This window comes from Pezoporus flaviventris, unplaced genomic scaffold (genome assembly GCF_033815535.1).
Source record: "Pezoporus flaviventris isolate CSIRO_AGI_PZ_B2104156 unplaced genomic scaffold, CSIRO_AGI_Pfla_v1 ptg000100l, whole genome shotgun sequence".
NCBI classification, from domain to species: Eukaryota; Metazoa; Chordata; class Aves; order Psittaciformes; family Psittacidae; genus Pezoporus; species Pezoporus flaviventris.
In genome coordinates, this window is record NW_026892648.1 from 2,249,097 (window position 1) to 2,269,723 (window position 20,627).

The 20,627-nt window shown below is 51.9% G+C and overlaps 6 protein-coding genes across 18 annotated transcripts in view; 5 read left to right on the forward strand and 1 right to left on the reverse strand.

The window, feature by feature from the left end:
* The window catches only part of UBAP2 (ubiquitin associated protein 2), a 121,705-nt gene that overhangs the window by 26,108 nt on the left and 74,970 nt on the right, over positions 1 to 20,627 (reverse strand). For 10 of the 13 annotated variants that reach the window (XM_061477199.1, XM_061477201.1, XM_061477200.1 and 7 more), the window contains 3 exons: positions 16,406 to 16,601; positions 15,049 to 15,140; positions 14,120 to 14,170 (listed from right to left, as the gene is read on the reverse strand). In XM_061477199.1, the coding sequence (XP_061333183.1) occupies positions 14,120 to 14,170; positions 15,049 to 15,140; positions 16,406 to 16,601 (339 nt within the window). The remainder of the gene's footprint in view (positions 1 to 14,119; positions 14,171 to 15,048; positions 15,141 to 16,405; positions 16,602 to 20,627) is intronic. The other 3 variants (XM_061477208.1, XM_061477198.1, XM_061477196.1) reach the window with 1 other exon arrangement.
* Positions 1,508 to 2,406, forward strand: LOC133281510 (interferon-like). Its single transcript, XM_061477161.1, has one exon. It carries the CDS (start codon positions 1,784 to 1,786, stop codon positions 2,357 to 2,359), a length of 576 nt encoding a protein of 191 aa, XP_061333145.1. The 5' UTR covers positions 1,508 to 1,783; the 3' UTR covers positions 2,360 to 2,406.
* LOC133281514 (interferon-like) lies at positions 4,383 to 5,270 on the forward strand. Its single transcript, XM_061477166.1, has one exon. It carries the CDS (start codon positions 4,648 to 4,650, stop codon positions 5,221 to 5,223), a length of 576 nt encoding a protein of 191 aa, XP_061333150.1. The 5' UTR covers positions 4,383 to 4,647; the 3' UTR covers positions 5,224 to 5,270.
* LOC133281515 (interferon-like) lies at positions 7,247 to 8,134 on the forward strand. The gene has a single exon (XM_061477167.1). It carries the CDS (start codon positions 7,512 to 7,514, stop codon positions 8,085 to 8,087), a length of 576 nt encoding a protein of 191 aa, XP_061333151.1. The 5' UTR covers positions 7,247 to 7,511; the 3' UTR covers positions 8,088 to 8,134.
* On the forward strand, positions 10,100 to 10,998 carry LOC133281513 (interferon-like). The gene has a single exon (XM_061477165.1). The coding sequence runs from the start codon at positions 10,376 to 10,378 to the stop codon at positions 10,949 to 10,951; it is 576 nt and encodes a 191-aa protein (XP_061333149.1). The 5' UTR covers positions 10,100 to 10,375; the 3' UTR covers positions 10,952 to 10,998.
* Positions 12,168 to 20,627, forward strand: part of NUDT2 (nudix hydrolase 2) — a 213,492-nt gene continuing 205,032 nt past the window's right edge. The window contains exon 1 of the mRNA XM_061477243.1: positions 12,168 to 12,178. The gene's annotated coding sequence lies outside the window, so the exon portion shown is untranslated. The remainder of the gene's footprint in view (positions 12,179 to 20,627) is intronic.

A 20,627-nucleotide genomic window follows, 5' to 3' on the forward strand; every position in this document is an offset into this window, starting at 1 on the left:
CCGTTTTGGTCCCTGACAACCCCCACCGACTGCAGGCCTCCAATTGTATTCTACTCTGTTGATCACAGTGCTCTCAGCTCTGCCATTCAAGACAGTCCTCAGCCCATCTCGCTGTCCGTTCATTTAACCTACACTCCTGACCTCACCTACGAGGGTTTTATTGGAGACATTGCCAAAAGCCTTGCGGAAGTGATACGATTTAGCGTAAGGTGTCCCTGCCCACAGCAGGGGGGTTGGAACTAGATGATCTTAAGGTCCTTTCCAACCCTCATGATTCTATGATTCCATAAGTAAAGGCTGATAACATGCACTGCTCTCCCCTTGTAAACCCATCGTGCCCTGTCATTGTAAAAGGCTCTGAGTTTGGCCAAGCAAGATCTACCCTTGGTGAATCCATGCTGACCACTCCTCAGGGACTTCTTTCCTTTAACATCCTTGGTTCTGACCACCCGAAGGACCTATTCCATCACCTTTCCAGGGATGGAGATCAGAACGACTGGCTAACGGTTTCCCGCGTCCTCTTCCTTTCCCTCGCTGATGATGGAGTGACGTTGGCCTTCCTTCACTCCTTGGACACCTCTCCCATTCTCCACGCGTATCCAAGGATGAGGAAGGCAGCAGAACAACATCTGCCAGCTCCCTCAGCACCTTTGGCGACATCCTCTCAGGGCCCAGGGGTTTATGGGCGTTGAGTCTGTCCAGCCTATCCATAACTCAACTCTCTGCAACCAGGGGGTGAAAGCTTACTTTCTCTGGCCTTCAGCTCTTACCTTCCTTTCCCTGCTGATATATACGAAGAAGCCCTTCTTGCTGTACTGACGTCTTTCGCAAGGCTCAGTCCCAAGTGCACCTTCGCCTTCCTCGTTCTACCTCTGCATACAGTGACAATGGTCCTTTTTGATCTCCCAGTTGGATTGCCCTCTTTTCCACCTCCAGTAATTCTTCACCACGAAGGCGGTGAGACAATGTCACAGCTTACCCAGAGCACTCCTAGCCACCCCATCCCTCAGCAAGGGCCTTTCAGCACAAAGGACATTTCAACTCACAAGGCCACCGACAACCACCTCTGATGCCAAGCCTCAGCACAAGAAGTTACACAGGACCTCCAGAAAAAAAGACATCACTGAAAAAAAAACATTTTACAGAAGATAGAAATGATGCACAACCAGTGATAAAAAACAAAATCGGAGAGAAACAAAGAAATGGCACAATTTACCCAAAAAAGAGAATAAGCAATGATGTCATCACTGAATACAATGATGTCATCCCACACAAAACAGTACCAAAACCAAAACCCCGCAACCACTACTACAGCCCAACAAAAGGAAAAGGGAATTGGGCAGGAAGGGAAATCCAGCACAACACAACTGCAAAGAGACAGGGACAAAGAGGAAAAGCAGAAACCACAAAAAACTCACCAGCAGCACAAGCGCCCCACATGTGGCTGCCCCTGAGCTTTCCCGCCTCCACGAACCGCTACATCAAAACCCCTGCCGCCATAACCGGCACCAACCCAAACACAACCACAAAGCACGGCCAAGGACTTCCCCACCCACAGACACCCCAGAAAAGGCTCTTCCCCAGGAGCAGCACAGACCCCAGCCCAAAATGGAAACCACAACCGGCAAGCGGCCGCAAGCGGAAAGCGAGGAAGGGGAAGCCGCGGTGGCACCACATAAAGCTGCCACCCGGCAGAACCCCCAGCACAGCGCCCACCCGCACCACCACCGAGACGCGGCACGCTCCTGCCCAGCACCCCCCAGGCAGCACCCACAGCCCCACCATGCCTACGCCCGCAACCGCACAGCCCCACCTGGGCTGCGGCGCCCCGGCGCTCCTGCTCCTCTTGACGGCTCTCGCCACCGGCCTCGCCTGCCACCACCGGCCTGCCCGCGATGACACCTTCCCCTGGCGCAGCCTCCAGCTCCTCCAGGCCATGGCTCCCAGCCCCACACCGCCCTGCCAACACCAGCAGGCGCCCCTCTTCCCCGACACCCTCCTGCACATCAGCCACCCGCAGCAAGCCGCCGCCACCGCCCTCCGCATCCTCCAGCACCTCTTCCACACCCTCAGCAGCCCCACCACCCCCCAGCACTGGCACAACGAGCCACGCCACCAGCTCCTCAACAGCCTCCAGCACCGCATCCAGCGCCTCCAGCACTGCCTGACGGACAACGCCACGCTCTTCCCGGGACAAGGGCCTCGCAGCCCGCTGCTCACCATCAACAAATACTTCCGACACATCCAGGACTTCCTGCGCACCCACAACCACAGCGCCTGCGCCTGGGACCACGTCCGCCTCGAAGCTCGCCTCTGCTTCCAGCACCTGCACAACCTCACCCGCACCGTGCCCAATTAGCCCAGCGACCCCACGCTCCCGCACCGCCCCGACACCAGCAACACCGGGGCAGCGCCCGCGCGCACCCGCCTCGGGCCTACAGCACCCTCCGACACAGCCGCCGCAAGAGACGCCCTGACCCCGCGTCTCTCCTGCGCCCGCTGCTCCCCGACACCCCTGCTCTATTTATTGGCACACACGATGCCACCTATTTATTCACCTATTTATTCACACCAAATAAAGACCTCTTGACGAAACCCGCCACTGCTTCTCTTCTCACAAGCGCACCAACCTCTGCTTGGTCTGTGGTGAAGCTCAAGACGCAGTGCCCTTAACTTGCCCTCTGAAACCTCTGTAGGTTTTTGTCTGCCCAGTTCTCCAGCCTGTGCACATACTACTGAATGCCAGCACAGCCTTCAGATGCATCAGCCACTGCCACCAGTTTCTCATCAGCCACAAACTTGCTGAGGTGTCACTTTAGCCCTTCACTCACTGCACTGATTAAAAAGTTGAATTAGACCAGACCCCGTTTTGGTCCCTGACAACCCCCACCGACTGCAGGCCTCCAATTGTATTCTACTCTGTTGATCACAGTGCTCTCAGCTCTGCCATTCAAGACAGTCCTCAGCCCATCTCGCTGTCCGTTCATTTAACCTACACTCCTGACCTCACCTACGAGGGTTTTATTGGAGACATTGCCAAAAGCCTTGCGGAAGTGATACGATTTAGCGTAAGGTGTCCCTGCCCACAGCAGGGGGGTTGGAACTAGATGATCTTAAGGTCCTTTCCAACCCTCATGATTCTATGATTCCATAAGTAAAGGCTGATAACATGCACTGCTCTCCCCTTGTAAACCCATCGTGCCCTGTCATTGTAAAAGGCTCTGAGTTTGGCCAAGCAAGATCTACCCTTGGTGAATCCATGCTGACCACTCCTCAGGGACTTCTTTCCTTTAACATCCTTGGTTCTGACCACCCGAAGGACCTATTCCATCACCTTTCCAGGGATGGAGATCAGAACGACTGGCTAACGGTTTCCCGCGTCCTCTTCCTTTCCCTCGCTGATGATGGAGTGACGTTGGCCTTCCTTCACTCCTTGGACACCTCTCCCATTCTCCACGCGTATCCAAGGATGAGGAAGGCAGCAGAACAACATCTGCCAGCTCCCTCAGCACCTTTGGCGACATCCTCTCAGGGCCCAGGGGTTTATGGGCGTTGAGTCTGTCCAGCCTATCCATAACTCAACTCTCTGCAACCAGGGGGTGAAAGCTTACTTTCTCTGGCCTTCAGCTCTTACCTTCCTTTCCCTGCTGATATATACGAAGAAGCCCTTCTTGCTGTACTGACGTCTTTCGCAAGGCTCAGTCCCAAGTGCACCTTCGCCTTCCTCGTTCTACCTCTGCATACAGTGACAATGGTCCTTTTTGATCTCCCAGTTGGATTGCCCTCTTTTCCACCTCCAGTAATTCTTCACCACGAAGGCGGTGAGACAATGTCACAGCTTACCCAGAGCACTCCTAGCCACCCCATCCCTCAGCAAGGGCCTTTCAGCACAAAGGACATTTCAACTCACAAGGCCACCGACAACCACCTCTGATGCCAAGCCTCAGCACAAGAAGTCACACAGGACCTCCAGAAAAAAAGACATCACTGAAAAAAAAACATTTTACAGAAGATAGAAATGATGCACAACCAGTGATAAAAAACAAAATCGGAGAGAAACAAAGAAATGGCACAATTTACCCAAAAAAGAGAATAAGCAATGATGTCATCACTGAATACAATGATGCCATCCCACACAAAACAGTACCAAAACCAAAACCCCGCAACCACTACTACAGCCCAACAAAAGGAAAAGGGAATTGGGCAGGAAGGGAAATCCAGCACAACACAACTGCAAAGAGACAGGGACAAAGAGGAAAAGCAGAAACCACAAAAAACTCACCAGCAGCACAAGCGCTCCACATGTGGCTGCCCCTGAGCTTTCCCGCCTCCACGAACCGCTACATCAAAACCCCTTCCGCCATAACCGGCACCAACCCAAACACAACCACAAAGCACGGCCAAGGACTTCCCCACCCACAGACACCCCAGAAAAGGCTCTTCCCCAGGAGCAGCACAGACCCCAGCCCAAAATGGAAACCACAACCGGCAAGCGGCCGCAAGCGGAAAGCGAGGAAGGGGAAGCCGCGGTGGCACCACATAAAGCTGCCACCCGGCAGAACCCCCAGCACAGCGCCCACCCGCACCACCACCGAGACGCGGCACGCTCCTGCCCAGCACCCCCCAGGCAGCACCCACAGCCCCACCATGCCTACGCCCGCAACCGCACAGCCCCACCTGGGCTGCGGCGCCCCGGCGCTCCTGCTCCTCTTGACGGCTCTCGCCACCGGCCTCGCCTGCCACCACCGGCCTGCCCGCGATGACACCTTCCCCTGGCGCAGCCTCCAGCTCCTCCAGGCCATGGCTCCCAGCCCCACACCGCCCTGCCAACACCAGCAGGCGCCCCTCTTCCCCGACACCCTCCTGCACATCAGCCACCCGCAGCAAGCCGCCGCCACCGCCCTCCGCATCCTCCAGCACCTCTTCCACACCCTCAGCAGCCCCACCACCCCCCAGCACTGGCACAACGAGCCACGCCACCAGCTCCTCAACAGCCTCCAGCACCGCATCCAGCGCCTCCAGCACTGCCTGACGGACAACGCCACGCTCTTCCCGGGACAAGGGCCTCGCAGCCCGCTGCTCACCATCAACAAATACTTCCGACACATCCAGGACTTCCTGCGCACCCACAACCACAGCGCCTGCGCCTGGGACCACGTCCGCCTCGAAGCTCGCCTCTGCTTCCAGCACCTGCACAACCTCACCCGCACCGTGCCCAATTAGCCCAGCGACCCCACGCTCCCGCACCGCCCCGACACCAGCAACACCGGGGCAGCGCCCGCGCGCACCCGCCTCGGGCCTACAGCACCCTCCGACACAGCCGCCGCAAGAGACGCCCTGACCCCGCGTCTCTCCTGCGCCCGCTGCTCCCCGACACCCCTGCTCTATTTATTGGCACACACGATGCCACCTATTTATTCACCTATTTATTCACACCAAATAAAGACCTCTTGACGAAACCCGCCACTGCTTCTCTTCTCACAAGCGCACCAACCTCTGCTTGGTCTGTGGTGAAGCTCAAGACGCAGTGCCCTTAACTTGCCCTCTGAAACCTCTGTAGGTTTTTGTCTGCCCAGTTCTCCAGCCTGTGCACATACTACTGAATGCCAGCACAGCCTTCAGATGCATCAGCCACTGCCACCAGTTTCTCATCAGCCACAAACTTGCTGAGGTGTCACTTTAGCCCTTCACTCACTGCACTGATTAAAAAGTTGAATTAGACCAGACCCCGTTTTGGTCCCTGACAACCCCCACCGACTGCAGGCCTCCAATTGTATTCTACTCTGTTGATCACAGTGCTCTCAGCTCTGCCATTCAAGACAGTCCTCAGCCCATCTCGCTGTCCGTTCATTTAACCTACACTCCTGACCTCACCTACGAGGGTTTTATTGGAGACATTGCCAAAAGCCTTGCGGAAGTGATACGATTTAGCGTAAGGTGTCCCTGCCCACAGCAGGGGGGTTGGAACTAGATGATCTTAAGGTCCTTTCCAACCCTCATGATTCTATGATTCCATAAGTAAAGGCTGATAACATGCACTGCTCTCCCCTTGTAAACCCATCGTGCCCTGTCATTGTAAAAGGCTCTGAGTTTGGCCAAGCAAGATCTACCCTTGGTGAATCCATGCTGACCACTCCTCAGGGACTTCTTTCCTTTAACATCCTTGGTTCTGACCACCCGAAGGACCTATTCCATCACCTTTCCAGGGATGGAGATCAGAACGACTGGCTAACGGTTTCCCGCGTCCTCTTCCTTTCCCTCGCTGATGATGGAGTGACGTTGGCCTTCCTTCACTCCTTGGACACCTCTCCCATTCTCCACGCGTATCCAAGGATGAGGAAGGCAGCAGAACAACATCTGCCAGCTCCCTCAGCACCTTTGGCGACATCCTCTCAGGGCCCAGGGGTTTATGGGCGTTGAGTCTGTCCAGCCTATCCATAACTCAACTCTCTGCAACCAGGGGGTGAAAGCTTACTTTCTCTGGCCTTCAGCTCTTACCTTCCTTTCCCTGCTGATATATACGAAGAAGCCCTTCTTGCTGTACTGACGTCTTTCGCAAGGCTCAGTCCCAAGTGCACCTTCGCCTTCCTCGTTCTACCTCTGCATACAGTGACAATGGTCCTTTTTGATCTCCCAGTTGGATTGCCCTCTTTTCCACCTCCAGTAATTCTTCACCACGAAGGCGGTGAGACAATGTCACAGCTTACCCAGAGCACTCCTAGCCACCCCATCCCTCAGCAAGGGCCTTTCAGCACAAAGGACATTTCAACTCACAAGGCCACCGACAACCACCTCTGATGCCAAGCCTCAGCACAAGAAGTCACACAGGACCTCCAGAAAAAAAGACATCACTGAAAAAAAAACATTTTACAGAAGATAGAAATGATGCACAACCAGTGATAAAAAACAAAATCGGAGAGAAACAAAGAAATGGCACAATTTACCCAAAAAAGAGAATAAGCAATGATGTCATCACTGAATACAATGATGCCATCCCACACAAAACAGTACCAAAACCAAAACCCCGCAACCACTACTACAGCCCAACAAAAGGAAAAGGGAATTGGGCAGGAAGGGAAATCCAGCACAACACAACTGCAAAGAGACAGGGACAAAGAGGAAAAGCAGAAACCACAAAAAACTCACCAGCAGCACAAGCGCTCCACATGTGGCTGCCCCTGAGCTTTCCCGCCTCCACGAACCGCTACATCAAAACCCCTTCCGCCATAACCGGCACCAACCCAAACACAACCACAAAGCACGGCCAAGGACTTCCCCACCCACAGACACCCCAGAAAAGGCTCTTCCCCAGGAGCAGCACAGACCCCAGCCCAAAATGGAAACCACAACCGGCAAGCGGCCGCAAGCGGAAAGCGAGGAAGGGGAAGCCGCGGTGGCACCACATAAAGCTGCCACCCGGCAGAACCCCCAGCACAGCGCCCACCCGCACCACCACCGAGACGCGGCACGCTCCTGCCCAGCACCCCCCAGGCAGCACCCACAGCCCCACCATGCCTACGCCCGCAACCGCACAGCCCCACCTGGGCTGCGGCGCCCCGGCGCTCCTGCTCCTCTTGACGGCTCTCGCCACCGGCCTCGCCTGCCACCACCGGCCTGCCCGCGATGACACCTTCCCCTGGCGCAGCCTCCAGCTCCTCCAGGCCATGGCTCCCAGCCCCACACCGCCCTGCCAACACCAGCAGGCGCCCCTCTTCCCCGACACCCTCCTGCACATCAGCCACCCGCAGCAAGCCGCCGCCACCGCCCTCCGCATCCTCCAGCACCTCTTCCACACCCTCAGCAGCCCCACCACCCCCCAGCACTGGCACAACGAGCCACGCCACCAGCTCCTCAACAGCCTCCAGCACCGCATCCAGCGCCTCCAGCACTGCCTGACGGACAACGCCACGCTCTTCCCGGGACAAGGGCCTCGCAGCCCGCTGCTCACCATCAACAAATACTTCCGACACATCCAGGACTTCCTGCGCACCCACAACCACAGCGCCTGCGCCTGGGACCACGTCCGCCTCGAAGCTCGCCTCTGCTTCCAGCACCTGCACAACCTCACCCGCACCGTGCCCAATTAGCCCAGCGACCCCACGCTCCCGCACCGCCCCGACACCAGCAACACCGGGGCAGCGCCCGCGCGCACCCGCCTCGGGCCTACAGCACCCTCCGACACAGCCGCCGCAAGAGACGCCCTGACCCCGCGTCTCTCCTGCGCCCGCTGCTCCCCGACACCCCTGCTCTATTTATTGGCACACACGATGCCACCTATTTATTCACCTATTTATTCACACCAAATAAAGACCTCTTGACGAAACCTGCCACTGCTTCTCTTCTCACAAGCGCACCAACCTCTGCTTGGTCTGTGGTGAAGCTCAAGACGCAGTGCCCTTAACTTGCCCTCTGAAACCTCTGTAGGTTTTTGTCTGCCCAGTTCTCCAGCCTGTGCACATACTACTGAATGCCAGCACAGCCTTCAGATGCATCAGCCACTGCCACCAGTTTCTCATCAGCCACAAACTTGCTGAGGTGTCACTTTAGCCCTTCACTCACTGCACTGATTAAAAAGTTGAATTAGACCAGACCCCGTTTTGGTCCCTGACAACCCCCACCGACTGCAGGCCTCCAATTGTATTCTACTCTGTTGATCACAGTGCTCTCAGCTCTGCCATTCAAGACAGTCCTCAGCCCATCTCGCTGTCCGTTCATTTAACCTACACTCCTGACCTCACCTACGAGGGTTTTATTGGAGACATTGCCAAAAGCCTTGCGGAAGTGATACGATTTAGCGTAAGGTGTCCCTGCCCACAGCAGGGGGGTTGGAACTAGATGATCTTAAGGTCCTTTCCAACCCTCATGATTCTATGATTCCATAAGTAAAGGCTGATAACATGCACTGCTCTCCCCTTGTAAACCCATCGTGCCCTGTCATTGTAAAAGGCTCTGAGTTTGGCCAAGCAAGATCTACCCTTGGTGAATCCATGCTGACCACTCCTCAGGGACTTCTTTCCTTTAACATCCTTGGTTCTGACCACCCGAAGGACCTATTCCATCACCTTTCCAGGGATGGAGATCAGAACGACTGGCTAACGGTTTCCCGCGTCCTCTTCCTTTCCCTCGCTGATGATGGAGTGACGTTGGCCTTCCTTCACTCCTTGGACACCTCTCCCATTCTCCACGCGTATCCAAGGATGAGGAAGGCAGCAGAACAACATCTGCCAGCTCCCTCAGCACCTTTGGCGACATCCTCTCAGGGCCCAGGGGTTTATGGGCGTTGAGTCTGTCCAGCCTATCCATAACTCAACTCTCTGCAACCAGGGGGTGAAAGCTTACTTTCTCTGGCCTTCAGCTCTTACCTTCCTTTCCCTGCTGATATATACGAAGAAGCCCTTCTTGCTGTACTGACGTCTTTCGCAAGGCTCAGTCCCAAGTGCACCTTCGCCTTCCTCGTTCTACCTCTGCATACAGTGACAATGGTCCTTTTTGATCTCCCAGTTGGATTGCCCTCTTTTCCACCTCCAGTAATTCTTCACCACGAAGGCGGTGAGACAATGTCACAGCTTACCCAGAGCACTCCTAGCCACCCCATCCCTCAGCAAGGGCCTTTCAGCACAAAGGACATTTCAACTCACAAGGCCACCGACAACCACCTCTGATGCCAAGCCTCAGCACAAGAAGTCACACAGGACCTCCAGAAAAAAAGACATCACTGAAAAAAAAACATTTTACAGAAGATAGAAATGATGCACAACCAGTGATAAAAAACAAAATCGGAGAGAAACAAAGAAATGGCACAATTTACCCAAAAAAGAGAATAAGCAATGATGTCATCACTGAATACAATGATGCCATCCCACACAAAACAGTACCAAAACCAAAACCCCGCAACCACTACTACAGCCCAACAAAAGGAAAAGGGAATTGGGCAGGAAGGGAAATCCAGCACAACACAACTGCAAAGAGACAGGGACAAAGAGGAAAAGCAGAAACCACAAAAAACTCACCAGCAGCACAAGCGCCCCACATGTGGCTGCCCCTGAGCTTTCCCGCCTCCACGAACCGCTACATCAAAACCCCTGCCGCCATAACCGGCACCAACCCAAACACAACCACAAAGCACGGCCAAGGACTTCCCCACCCACAGACACCCCAGAAAAGGCTCTTCCCCAGGAGCAGCACAGACCCCAGCCCAAAATGGAAACCACAACCGGCAAGCGGCCGCAAGCGGAAAGCGAGGAAGGGGAAGCCGCGGTGGCACCACATAAAGCTGCCACCCGGCAGAACCCCCAGCACAGCGCCCACCCGCACCACCACCGAGACGCGGCACGCTCCTGCCCAGCACCCCCCAGGCAGCACCCACAGCCCCACCATGCCTACGCCCGCAACCGCACAGCCCCACCTGGGCTGCGGCGCCCCGGCGCTCCTGCTCCTCTTGACGGCTCTCGCCACCGGCCTCGCCTGCCACCACCGGCCTGCCCGCGATGACACCTTCCCCTGGCGCAGCCTCCAGCTCCTCCAGGCCATGGCTCCCAGCCCCACACCGCCCTGCCAACACCAGCAGGCGCCCCTCTTCCCCGACACCCTCCTGCACATCAGCCACCCGCAGCAAGCCGCCGCCACCGCCCTCCGCATCCTCCAGCACCTCTTCCACACCCTCAGCAGCCCCACCACCCCCCAGCACTGGCACAACGAGCCACGCCACCAGCTCCTCAACAGCCTCCAGCACCGCATCCAGCGCCTCCAGCACTGCCTGACGGACAACGCCACGCTCTTCCCGGGACAAGGGCCTCGCAGCCCGCTGCTCACCATCAACAAATACTTCCGACACATCCAGGACTTCCTGCGCACCCACAACCACAGCGCCTGCGCCTGGGACCACGTCCGCCTCGAAGCTCGCCTCTGCTTCCAGCACCTGCACAACCTCACCCGCACCGTGCCCAATTAGCCCAGCGACCCCACGCTCCCGCACCGCCCCGACACCAGCAACACCGGGGCAGCGCCCGCGCGCACCCGCCTCGGGCCTACAGCACCCTCCGACACAGCCGCCGCAAGAGACGCCCTGACCCCGCGTCTCTCCTGCGCCCGCTGCTCCCCGACACCCCTGCTCTATTTATTGGCACACACGATGCCACCTATTTATTCACCTATTTATTCACACCAAATAAAGACCTCTTGACGAAACCCGCCACTGCTTCTCTTCTCACAAGCGCACCAACCTCTGCTTGGTCTGTGGTGAAGCTCTGAGGTCACAGACTCCTAAGGGCCACCCTTAGGGATAAAGACTGAGGAAAACAAGGCATTCAGTAATTCAGTCTGCTTCTCTTCTCACAAGCGGACCAACCTCTCCTTCGGCCAGGGGGAGGCCGCTTCTCCCCAACACCTACTCCAAGCCTTGCTCCAAACAGGGATCTGCACACCCCATGCCCTCACTTCCACTTCACACCTCTCCAAAGAGGCACTTCCCAACACCTTTGGAAAGCCTTTGACAGAGTTCAGTCATCCTCTGCAGAAGCAATTCTCAGGCATTTGCGTCCCCAATGTCTTCCCCCACCCAGCCCGCTTCAGACCCAGTGAGGATCACCGCCTCTCGCCTATTCACTACACGCAACGTACAGACCTCTCGTGCCGCTCCCGTGGCAGGAGCGCAAACACCACCACAGGCTTGGAACACAGCTCTGAGCAGGAGAGGTTGAGAGTTGGGCTTGCGCACAAGAGAAGACTCCAGAGAGAAGTGCCAGTGGCCTTTAAGGGGCTTACGAGAACCATGGGGACACACCTCTGAATACAGCCTGTCGCCATCGGACGAGGAGCAAGGCTTTCACGCTAACAAGAGCTACAAAAATGACGCTATTTACCATGACGCTGCTAAAAAACTCCAACAGGTTGCTCAGAGAAATGGGAGATGCCCCGTCCCTGCAAACATTCCAACTCGGGCTGCTCATGGCCCAGAGACACCTCGTCTGCTGGAAGGGGGCCCTGCTCACCGCTCGGCGGCTCCAACGCAGAAAACTGGCAAAGTCACTCCCAACCCAGCCCAAGCCGTGCCATGCCGCTAGGAAGCACAGGCATGCAGGCATGGCACAGAGCCCTTGCATTAGGCCACCTTCGGCTACTCTGGCCTCCTCCCCCATCAGTCACAACTCTCTCCCTGTGCTGCTTGACAGCTGACCTGCAGCACCGACTCTTGTAGGGCAACACGCACAAGGACCCAGCCATGCACATCCACAACGGCCCTGCCTCCTGCACTGATGGCTCCTGGCAACGCCACATCATCCCGCACCTTCCAGCACCCCACATCATCCTGCATGTTCCAGCACCCCAACCACAGCAAGCAACAACATAACACTGCCCGACATCACCGTGGCTTCCAGCCCCCGACAATGCCCTGACACCACCACCAGCACCACACATGCGTTTCCCTGCTCCAAAAGCTTGCAGAACTCACAATCACAGAATCACTGAATCACTACTTTTGGGAGGGATCTATGGAGATCATCCAGTACAACCTTCTGCCAAGCGATGGCCACCTGAAGCAGGTTACACAGGGATGCATCCAGGCGGGTTTGGAATGTTTGCAGAGAAGCAGACTCCAGTACCCCCTGGGCAGCCTGTTACAGTGGTCTACAACCTTCAGCATAAAGATGGTCTGCCTTCTCTTGTGGTGTAACCTCTTCGTTTTGGTTTATGACCCTTGCTCGTTGTCCTGTTGCTGGGCACCACTGAAAAGAGTGCAGCACCATCCTCCAGGAACCTGGTTTCCAGATACTGTAGAACTTAGTGTTATATACAGCCACACTAACAACATCTATCCTACATTTTCTCTAGTTCATCCTTTCTCTTAATGAAGAGGTTAAGGATCTTTTCTTCTGCTGCTTTGCTGTCTTTATTTTAGATTATGCATTTCCCATTAACTTATTTCTTTCCATTTGCTCTCCCTACATATATAGAACATCAATAATTTTCAGCTGCTGCCCTCTTGGAACTTAAATTTCCATTAAGAGTCACGCTCAGCTCCAGCCCCTGCATGACTTCGTGGCCCACCTATGTGGAGAAAAGCACTCCTGCCCAGAGAGCAACAGAAAATGAGGAAACATCTGGGAAGTGCAGGCTGATAGAAGTGAACAGCAATCCTAGAAAAGATCCTACCAATGTAACCATGTGTGTTGTGTTTGCAAGGTAAGGTTTTTCTAGCTTTGCTATTCATTGCAGCTTACAGTTCTTCCAAGGATCATGCCTCATTGGCTATCTTCAGCAATGTGCGTGGCTTTATTCTTTTAATTCAGGATGTGCAGGTGGACAGGGTTTTTCTGTGACATCCCTGGACTCATCTTTGACTATCTAACTCTGGTTGTCCCTAGATTCCACATGAAAGACCCGGTACTGTCCTGGACCTTTAATTATTGCATTCACCCAGTGATACTTCTTTTCCATATCACAACTTACTGCTCCAGTTTTGCCCTCCCCCCCGCATAAACTTCATCATTTTATCTTGTGACTTCTCAGTTACATACTACCTGCCTTTCTCTCCCAAGATCCCTGTCCTACTTTCCTGAAAACAAAATTCTTTGCATTTCTGCAACCTAGGCTGAGGATCATTTGTCAACCTGTCTGGGAGCTCAGTGTCTCTAGCATGTCATATACATTCTGGATCTGGTAAGAAAGAAAACTTCCTATACTTCCCCTCCTGCAGCTCACGTGCATTTATTGCCATGATACGTACACAAAGATCTCCACCTATGAGCACCTCCAACACCAGGAGCACCTACTGGCTATCAATTTGTGTACTTGGTGTTCAGCCTTACCTGTTGGGAAAACTAAACACCCAGATTTCAACTAGATTTGAGAAGACCTCATACTGCTGCTACAACAATAGAAAATTTCATCACCCAAAAGGACAGACCATACTTGCTGTTTACAGAATTTCCAGATGACAAATGCATGATGCAACAGTTGCTCTGTATCAATCTGTACCACCCAGAGAAATTGTTTGTGGATATTTAAGAAAACAGAACTTAAAACATAAGGATAAGGTCTTAACCACCACTAAATGAACGCGTTTGTCAACACTGAAGATAACTTGTTTAAATGTAAATAAATTATGTCATTTACTTACCATTGGCAGCCTGGATTGAAGCATCTGGAGATCATCATAACCATAAATCTGCTTAAAGACAGATAAAAATACAACATCATTATAATACTTTCCTCTGAGCAGTTTGGGGCTTTAAACAGGAGTTTGACTTAGGCCCAGTCTATTTTAAAGGTGTACGTCTATATATTGCGTTGTGACACCACAGTGTGCTGTAGCATTTTAAGGCTGGTTCAGCTATGCTTAAAATGGCTTGTCACTCTGATGTTTCTTGCTGAGAGCAGTCCTTCAAGGAGTGTTTGACTGTCCCGCCTTCAACACTGTTTCTACAGATGCATCTTTCATCAACACGTAAAAAACCTACAGGGCATTCATACTTGGGAGTAAGAGAATCAGCCTTCTTAGAAGTAGTAACTGCAGCAGAGAATAGCAGGAATTGTTATTTTATGACTAGACCACAAAGCAACCTATGGTATCCCCTTGCATTCAGTGTGATACAGAAAGATGAAGTTTCCAATTCAAAATAACAGATAACCAAAAATGTGTTAATCCTGGTCAGACACCAAGCAGTTATGTGCAATCTTTCAAAGTACGGCAGACAAGACACATGGAACATTTCAACTATTACTATAGAAAATGTATTCCACTATCACAAACCTAAACAAATGTAATTCTACTAAAACGGCCTAAAAACTAATAGCACTGAAAAGCATAGCAACATGCACATTTAGCTTCAACAGCAGCCGATCAGGTCTGTACAGACACTTCTTCAGTTTACTATCAACAGTAACTACCACCCAGAATATAATTCATACAGCCTTCAGCATTTGGAACAGCAATTCCAGGTGCAACATGTGCCAACATTAATGCCTTGGCATAGACAGCAGCAGGTCTGGAGGGCCCACTTGCACTAAGAGTTAAGCAGTCAAGGACAGAACAATTAAATTGCTTACTGGGTAGGCAGGCAGAAGTCCTCCAGGTCCCACAATATACTGGTTATGCAACAAGGGTGGTACACCTTGGGGCAGGTTTGGGGGAGCTTTGCCTGCAGAATCAAAATACAGATACTTTAACAAGCCTCTAGAGAAGATAAGGCTTCAGCATCGAGACAAAATCGCTCACAAGCCCTGGCGGCTGCACTGTGATAGCTTAGCAGAACTAAGCAGAATAATTTTGTGCTGGTTGATGAAAACACTCAAAATAGGCTGAAGAGTTTAACCATGCCTCAAGGAAAGAAAAGTACAGGTGACTTAGAACTCAAAGCAGTCCCAGCACAGAACAGTCTCATTCTGTCATTTACTTTCTCCAAGGGCATTACAAGAATTACAAACACTTCTTCCTTCCTCACTCCTTTCCTGAAAGCAAAATTCAGGCATCGTTCTCAATCTAAGAGAGCAAATTCTCTCATTTTCTGCTCTGTCAACACATTCCCCCTTAACACCAGCAGCAGACTGGAAAGCACTAAATGTTGCCAGCATATTTTTCATGGGTGACTTACTGCAACTGAGAATAGCAACAAGAAGAAGACTGAGTTTCTGTTGCCTCCATAAAGCAGTGCTAGGAAGCAGGCAATGGAGGAAAAAAAAAAAAAGGCACTTTGGAAAGTCATCACACTTCATTTACAAAGTATGGGAATGAAAAATGAGAAATCCTTCTGTAAGTAAGCTTGATCTTAATATCTGAATCATCCACTTCCCTCCACAGGATTTCCATTTAGCACTTCAAGTTGCTTACAGAGAAACAGAAGAGAATTTATCATTGCTTCCACTTCAGTGCAAGAGGCCACCCCACCTTTCTCTCTCTGTGGGCCCTTTTTCTGAAGTACTGTTTGCTGTGGAATGACCTAGACACCAGACACTTTTTTCCTTTCCGTACATGTGGCAGTAGGGATGTGGCATATGATAATGAGGACACTGCAGTATATACTGATACTCGCAAATGAATTCGAGTCACAGAGAAGACAGAAATTAAACCTAAGGTGAACTCACAGCCCAAAGGTGATCACAATGTGTAATACGAACAGTGTGAATCTCTTAGACCAAGATTTCCAAAGTTAGAACTGCATTGGTGTCTACTTATCAAACTCTTTGGGGATGGAATGTGCTATATAAATGCCACATAACACCCTAAGAAATATTTCAAATACACGGAACCAGACAACTTTATTTTATAAGCCAGCAAATTAAGCATGCTGAAAACGCTAGTCGAGTGTGGATTTCTCAGCGTAGTTATGGCTGATGAGAAGCTCAACTGACAGCCCTGCTGACTGAAGTCCTCTGTCTATCCACGCGATCTGTTAATATTGCGAACCTGAAGACACTAAGGGAGCTGCTCGTGAAGTAGCAGTTGGTATGGACACACTGGAAACGCTCAGGCCAAGGCTGTTTGTAGTGTTCATACTGCTTGCCATGCTGACAACTGAAGAGGTGGTGCTAGTGGCTGAGGTTGAAACAGTTGAAAAGGTTGTTGAAGGCTGGAGCGAGCTTGTGTTCTCAACACTAGTGTGCTAGAAAGGAGACAAAAATGATAATCACAGAGCAAATAAACCACAGTGGAAGATGCTGGGATGATGACCAACCATCAAAAAAAACCCAACAATCTTTAAAGTAGTAGCAGCACATGCAAAAGATAAGCATTATCTATATACCAAGGAAGCAACTAAGTTGCATGCTTGTGATTTTAAGTATTCAAACAAAATTATTAGTGTTAAATTCAAATCACTACATCATCACAAAATTATTCCATAGTAATTCAAACGTCACTCCACCACATCATATCTTGCCCTTCGTCTGTAGACTCCTTTAAGCTAGTACTTATTACGACAAATAAACTCCTATATTCTTTCAAAAGATTGTATTTGTTTCCAAATGCACTTGTGGAATTTAGAAGATTAAAACTGCAGTGCCCCACACAGAGTCAGTGTGGTAAACAAGCTCAGAGCAGATGTACTGCAGGAACAAATGAGGATAAAAGAGTGCCTCAGCTGTAAGCTGATCACAGTTGCAAAACAGTGTCATCAACACACACAAGCCAAAATAACTCTTGACAACAGAAAGGATGCTTGATTAAGTGTGAACTTTCAAGTTACATACTCCATAGGGATGAAGCATTACAAACCAAAATACAGGCACAAAGACAAGTAATAACCTATCTGCAGACCCCAAATGGAATTGTACAGAAGTACCCCATCACAGAAAAAGGCTGTGTTTCTGACCTTTGTTTGTGGAACCTCATCTATAGCACTGTGTTCACTGCCATTTGAAACAAATGCATTAAATAGACAGGTGACAACAATGCCACATGGTAAACTCAAAATCATCTGTCATGAGACAGTCGTCTTGACATGTATCATGCCACCACCTGCATTTTGCCAGCTAACCTCTGGAGTGCAGATTGCTAGACAAAAACAGTCCACGTTTTTGAAGCAGTTTCAGACAGCCACTTCTAAAGATTTATTCCCCTCCCCAGTGTATTTACTGCAAGAAATTATTTCTTTGTTCCATTCCCCCTTGCTGGCACGAAGTTTTCATCTGCAGTTGTGTAACTGGCAAGTCTGTAACAGCCATTCCTGATCTAATACAAATTAAAGAGAAGCGTGTAGTCTGCCTGGAGCCTGGATCAGGGATATCACTAGGGCGCTCCCCAACCTGGTGCATCCAACAGACTACTACCCGCTGCTGGTCTTCCAGACAGGTGAGGCGGAAACTGCTTCCTGCAGTCTGAGGGGGATGAAGAAAGACTACAGGGCCTTGGGGCAGATGGTGAAAGAGTCTGGGGCTCAAGTGATCTTCTCCTCACTCCTTCCATCTTCCACTGATGATGTGGGAAGGAATGGGAAGATTCAGTTCATAAACGACTGGCTTCGAGACTGGTGCTGCAGGCAGGGCTTTGGATTCTTTGATAACGGCTGGTTTTATAGGGCACCAGTCTGGACAATGGCGTGTGGGAAAGGTTTATCTCACAGAGGCAAAAGGATGCTGGGGCACGAATTAGCAGGGCTCATTTGGAGAGCTTTAAACTAGATTCAAAGGGGGATGGGGTTGTAGCTGGGCTTGCCCCAGTGGGGCAGCACTCCAGAATTGATGAAGACTGGGAGGCCTCCTATAATCCTAGGGTGAAATCGGTGTGCTCAGCTCGCTCCCTGGAATGTCTGTACACCAATGCGAGCAGCATGGGAAATAAGCAGGAGGAGTTGGAAACCTGTGTTAAGTCAGGAGACTATGATCTGGTGGCAATTACAGAGACGTGGTGGGACAGCTCACATGACTGGAATATAGTCATGGAGGGCTATGTCCTTTTCAGGAAAGACAGGCCAGCCAGTAAGGGTGGTGGGGTTGCTCTTTATGTGCGGGAGGAACTACAATGCACCGAGTTCTGTCCAGGAAGAGATGACGAGCGAGTTGAGTCTGTGGGTGAGAATGAAGGGGCAGGCTGGCAGGGGCGATACTGTTGTGGGTGTCTGTTACAGACCACCAGATCAGGGTGAGGAAGTTGACGAGGCCTTCTACAGGCAGCTGAGAGCGGCCTCACAGTCACAGGCCGTGGTCGTCGTGGGGGATTTTAACTTCCCTGATGTTTGCTGGAAGGACCACTCGGCAACCCAGACACAGTCCAGGAGGTTCCTCCAGTGTATGGATGATAACTTCCTCCTGCAAATGGTGGATGAGCCAACCAGGAGAGGAGCGCTGCTGGATCTCATCCTCACTAACAAGGAAGATCTGGTTGAAGCAGTAAGGGTTGAGGGCTGCCTTGGTTGCAGCGACCACGAGATGGCGGAGTTCAGGATCTTGTGTGGTAGGACTAGTAGAATAGCAAGTAGAATTGCAACCCTGGACTTTAGCAGGGCAAACTTTGGCCTTTTCAAGCAATTGCTGGGGAAAATCCCATGGGCAAGGCTGTTTGAAGGTAAAGGGGCCCAAGACAGTTGGTTGACATTCAAGGACTGCTTTTTCCGAGCTCAAGATCGGAGCATCCCGACACGTAGGAAGTCAAGGAAGAGGGCCAGGAGACCTTCGTGGCTGAATAGGGAATTGCTGGGTATGCTCAAGTGGAAGAGGAGAGTTTACAGGTCATGGAAGGAGGGGCTGGCCACTTGGGAGGAATATAAGGCTGCTGCTAGAGGATGTAGGAAGGCAGCTAGGAGGACTAAGGCCTCCTTAGAATTAAACCTGGTGAGAAGGGTCAAGGACAGCAAAAAGAGCTTTTTGAAATACATGGCAGATAAAACTAACACCAGGGGCAATGTAGGCCCACTGATGAACGGGATGGGTGCCCTGGTGACAGAAGATACAGAGATGGCAGAGTTACTGAATGCCTTCTTTGTCTCTGTCTACTCTGCTGCAGGCAGTCCTGAAGAGCCCTGTGCCCCTGAGACCTTAGATGAAGTCAGGTCGACGGAGCGGTTTGCCTTAGTCGATGAGGAATGGGTTAGAGATCAGTTGAGCAATCTGGACATCCATAAACCCATGGGTCCAGATGGGATGCACCCGCGGGTGCTGAGGGAACTGGCGGAAGTCATTGCTAGACCACTCTCCATCATCTTTACCAAGTCTTGGGAAATGGGAGAGGTGCCTGAGGACTGGAGAAAAGCAAATGTCACTCCAGTCTTCAAAAAGGGCAAGAAGGAGGACCTGGGTAACTATAGACCGGTCAGCCTCACCTCCAGCCCTGGGAAAGTGATGGAACACCTTATCCTTGGTGCCATCTTAAGGCATATCAAGGATAAGAGGGTTATGAGGGGCAGTCATCATGGCTTCACCAAGGGGAAATCATGTTTGACCAATCTCTTAGCCTTTTATGAGGAAATAACACGGTGGATGGATGATGGCAGAGCGGTGGATGTGGTCTACCTTGACCTCAGCAAAGCATTTGACACAGTCTCCCACAGCATCCTCACAGCTAAATTGAGGAAGTGTGGTCTGGATGATCAGGTAGTGAGGTGGACTGTGAACTGGCTGAAGGAGAGAAGCCAGAGAGTTGTAGTCTATGGGGCGGAGTCTAGTTGGAGGCCTGTAACTACTGGAGTGCCTCAAGGGTCAGTACTGGGACCAGTATTATTTAATATATTCATCAATGATTTAGATGAGGGAATTGAGTGTACTATCAGCAAGTTTGCTGATGACACTAAGCTGGGAGGAGTGGCTGACACGCCAGAAGGCTGTGCTGCCATCCAGCGAGACCTGGACAGGCTGGAGAGTTGGGCAGGGAATAACTTGATGAAGTATAACAAGGGAAAGTGTAGAGTCCTGCATCTGGGCAGGAACAACCCCAGGTTCCAGTACAGGTTGGGAAACGACCTGTTAGAGAGCAGTGTAGGGGAGAGGGACCTGGGGGTCCTAGTGGACGACAGGATGACCATGAGCCAGCACTGTGCCCTTGTGGCCAAGAAGGCCAATGGCATCCTGGGGTGTATTAGAAGGGGGGTGGTTAGTAGGTCGAGAGAGGTCCTCCTTCCCCTCTACTCTGCCCTGGTGAGACCCCATCTGGAATATTGTGTCAAGTTCTGGGCCCCTCAGTTCAAGAAGGACAGGGA

Bases quoted from the DNA above. Each gene is read 5' to 3' on its own strand.
- LOC133281510 (XM_061477161.1), top strand. From the start codon at position 1,784: ATGCCTACGCCCGCAACCGCACAGCCCCACCTGGGCTGCGGCGCCCCG.
- LOC133281514 (XM_061477166.1), top strand. From the start codon at position 4,648: ATGCCTACGCCCGCAACCGCACAGCCCCACCTGGGCTGCGGCGCCCCG.
- LOC133281515 (XM_061477167.1), top strand. From the start codon at position 7,512: ATGCCTACGCCCGCAACCGCACAGCCCCACCTGGGCTGCGGCGCCCCG.
- LOC133281513 (XM_061477165.1), top strand. From the start codon at position 10,376: ATGCCTACGCCCGCAACCGCACAGCCCCACCTGGGCTGCGGCGCCCCG.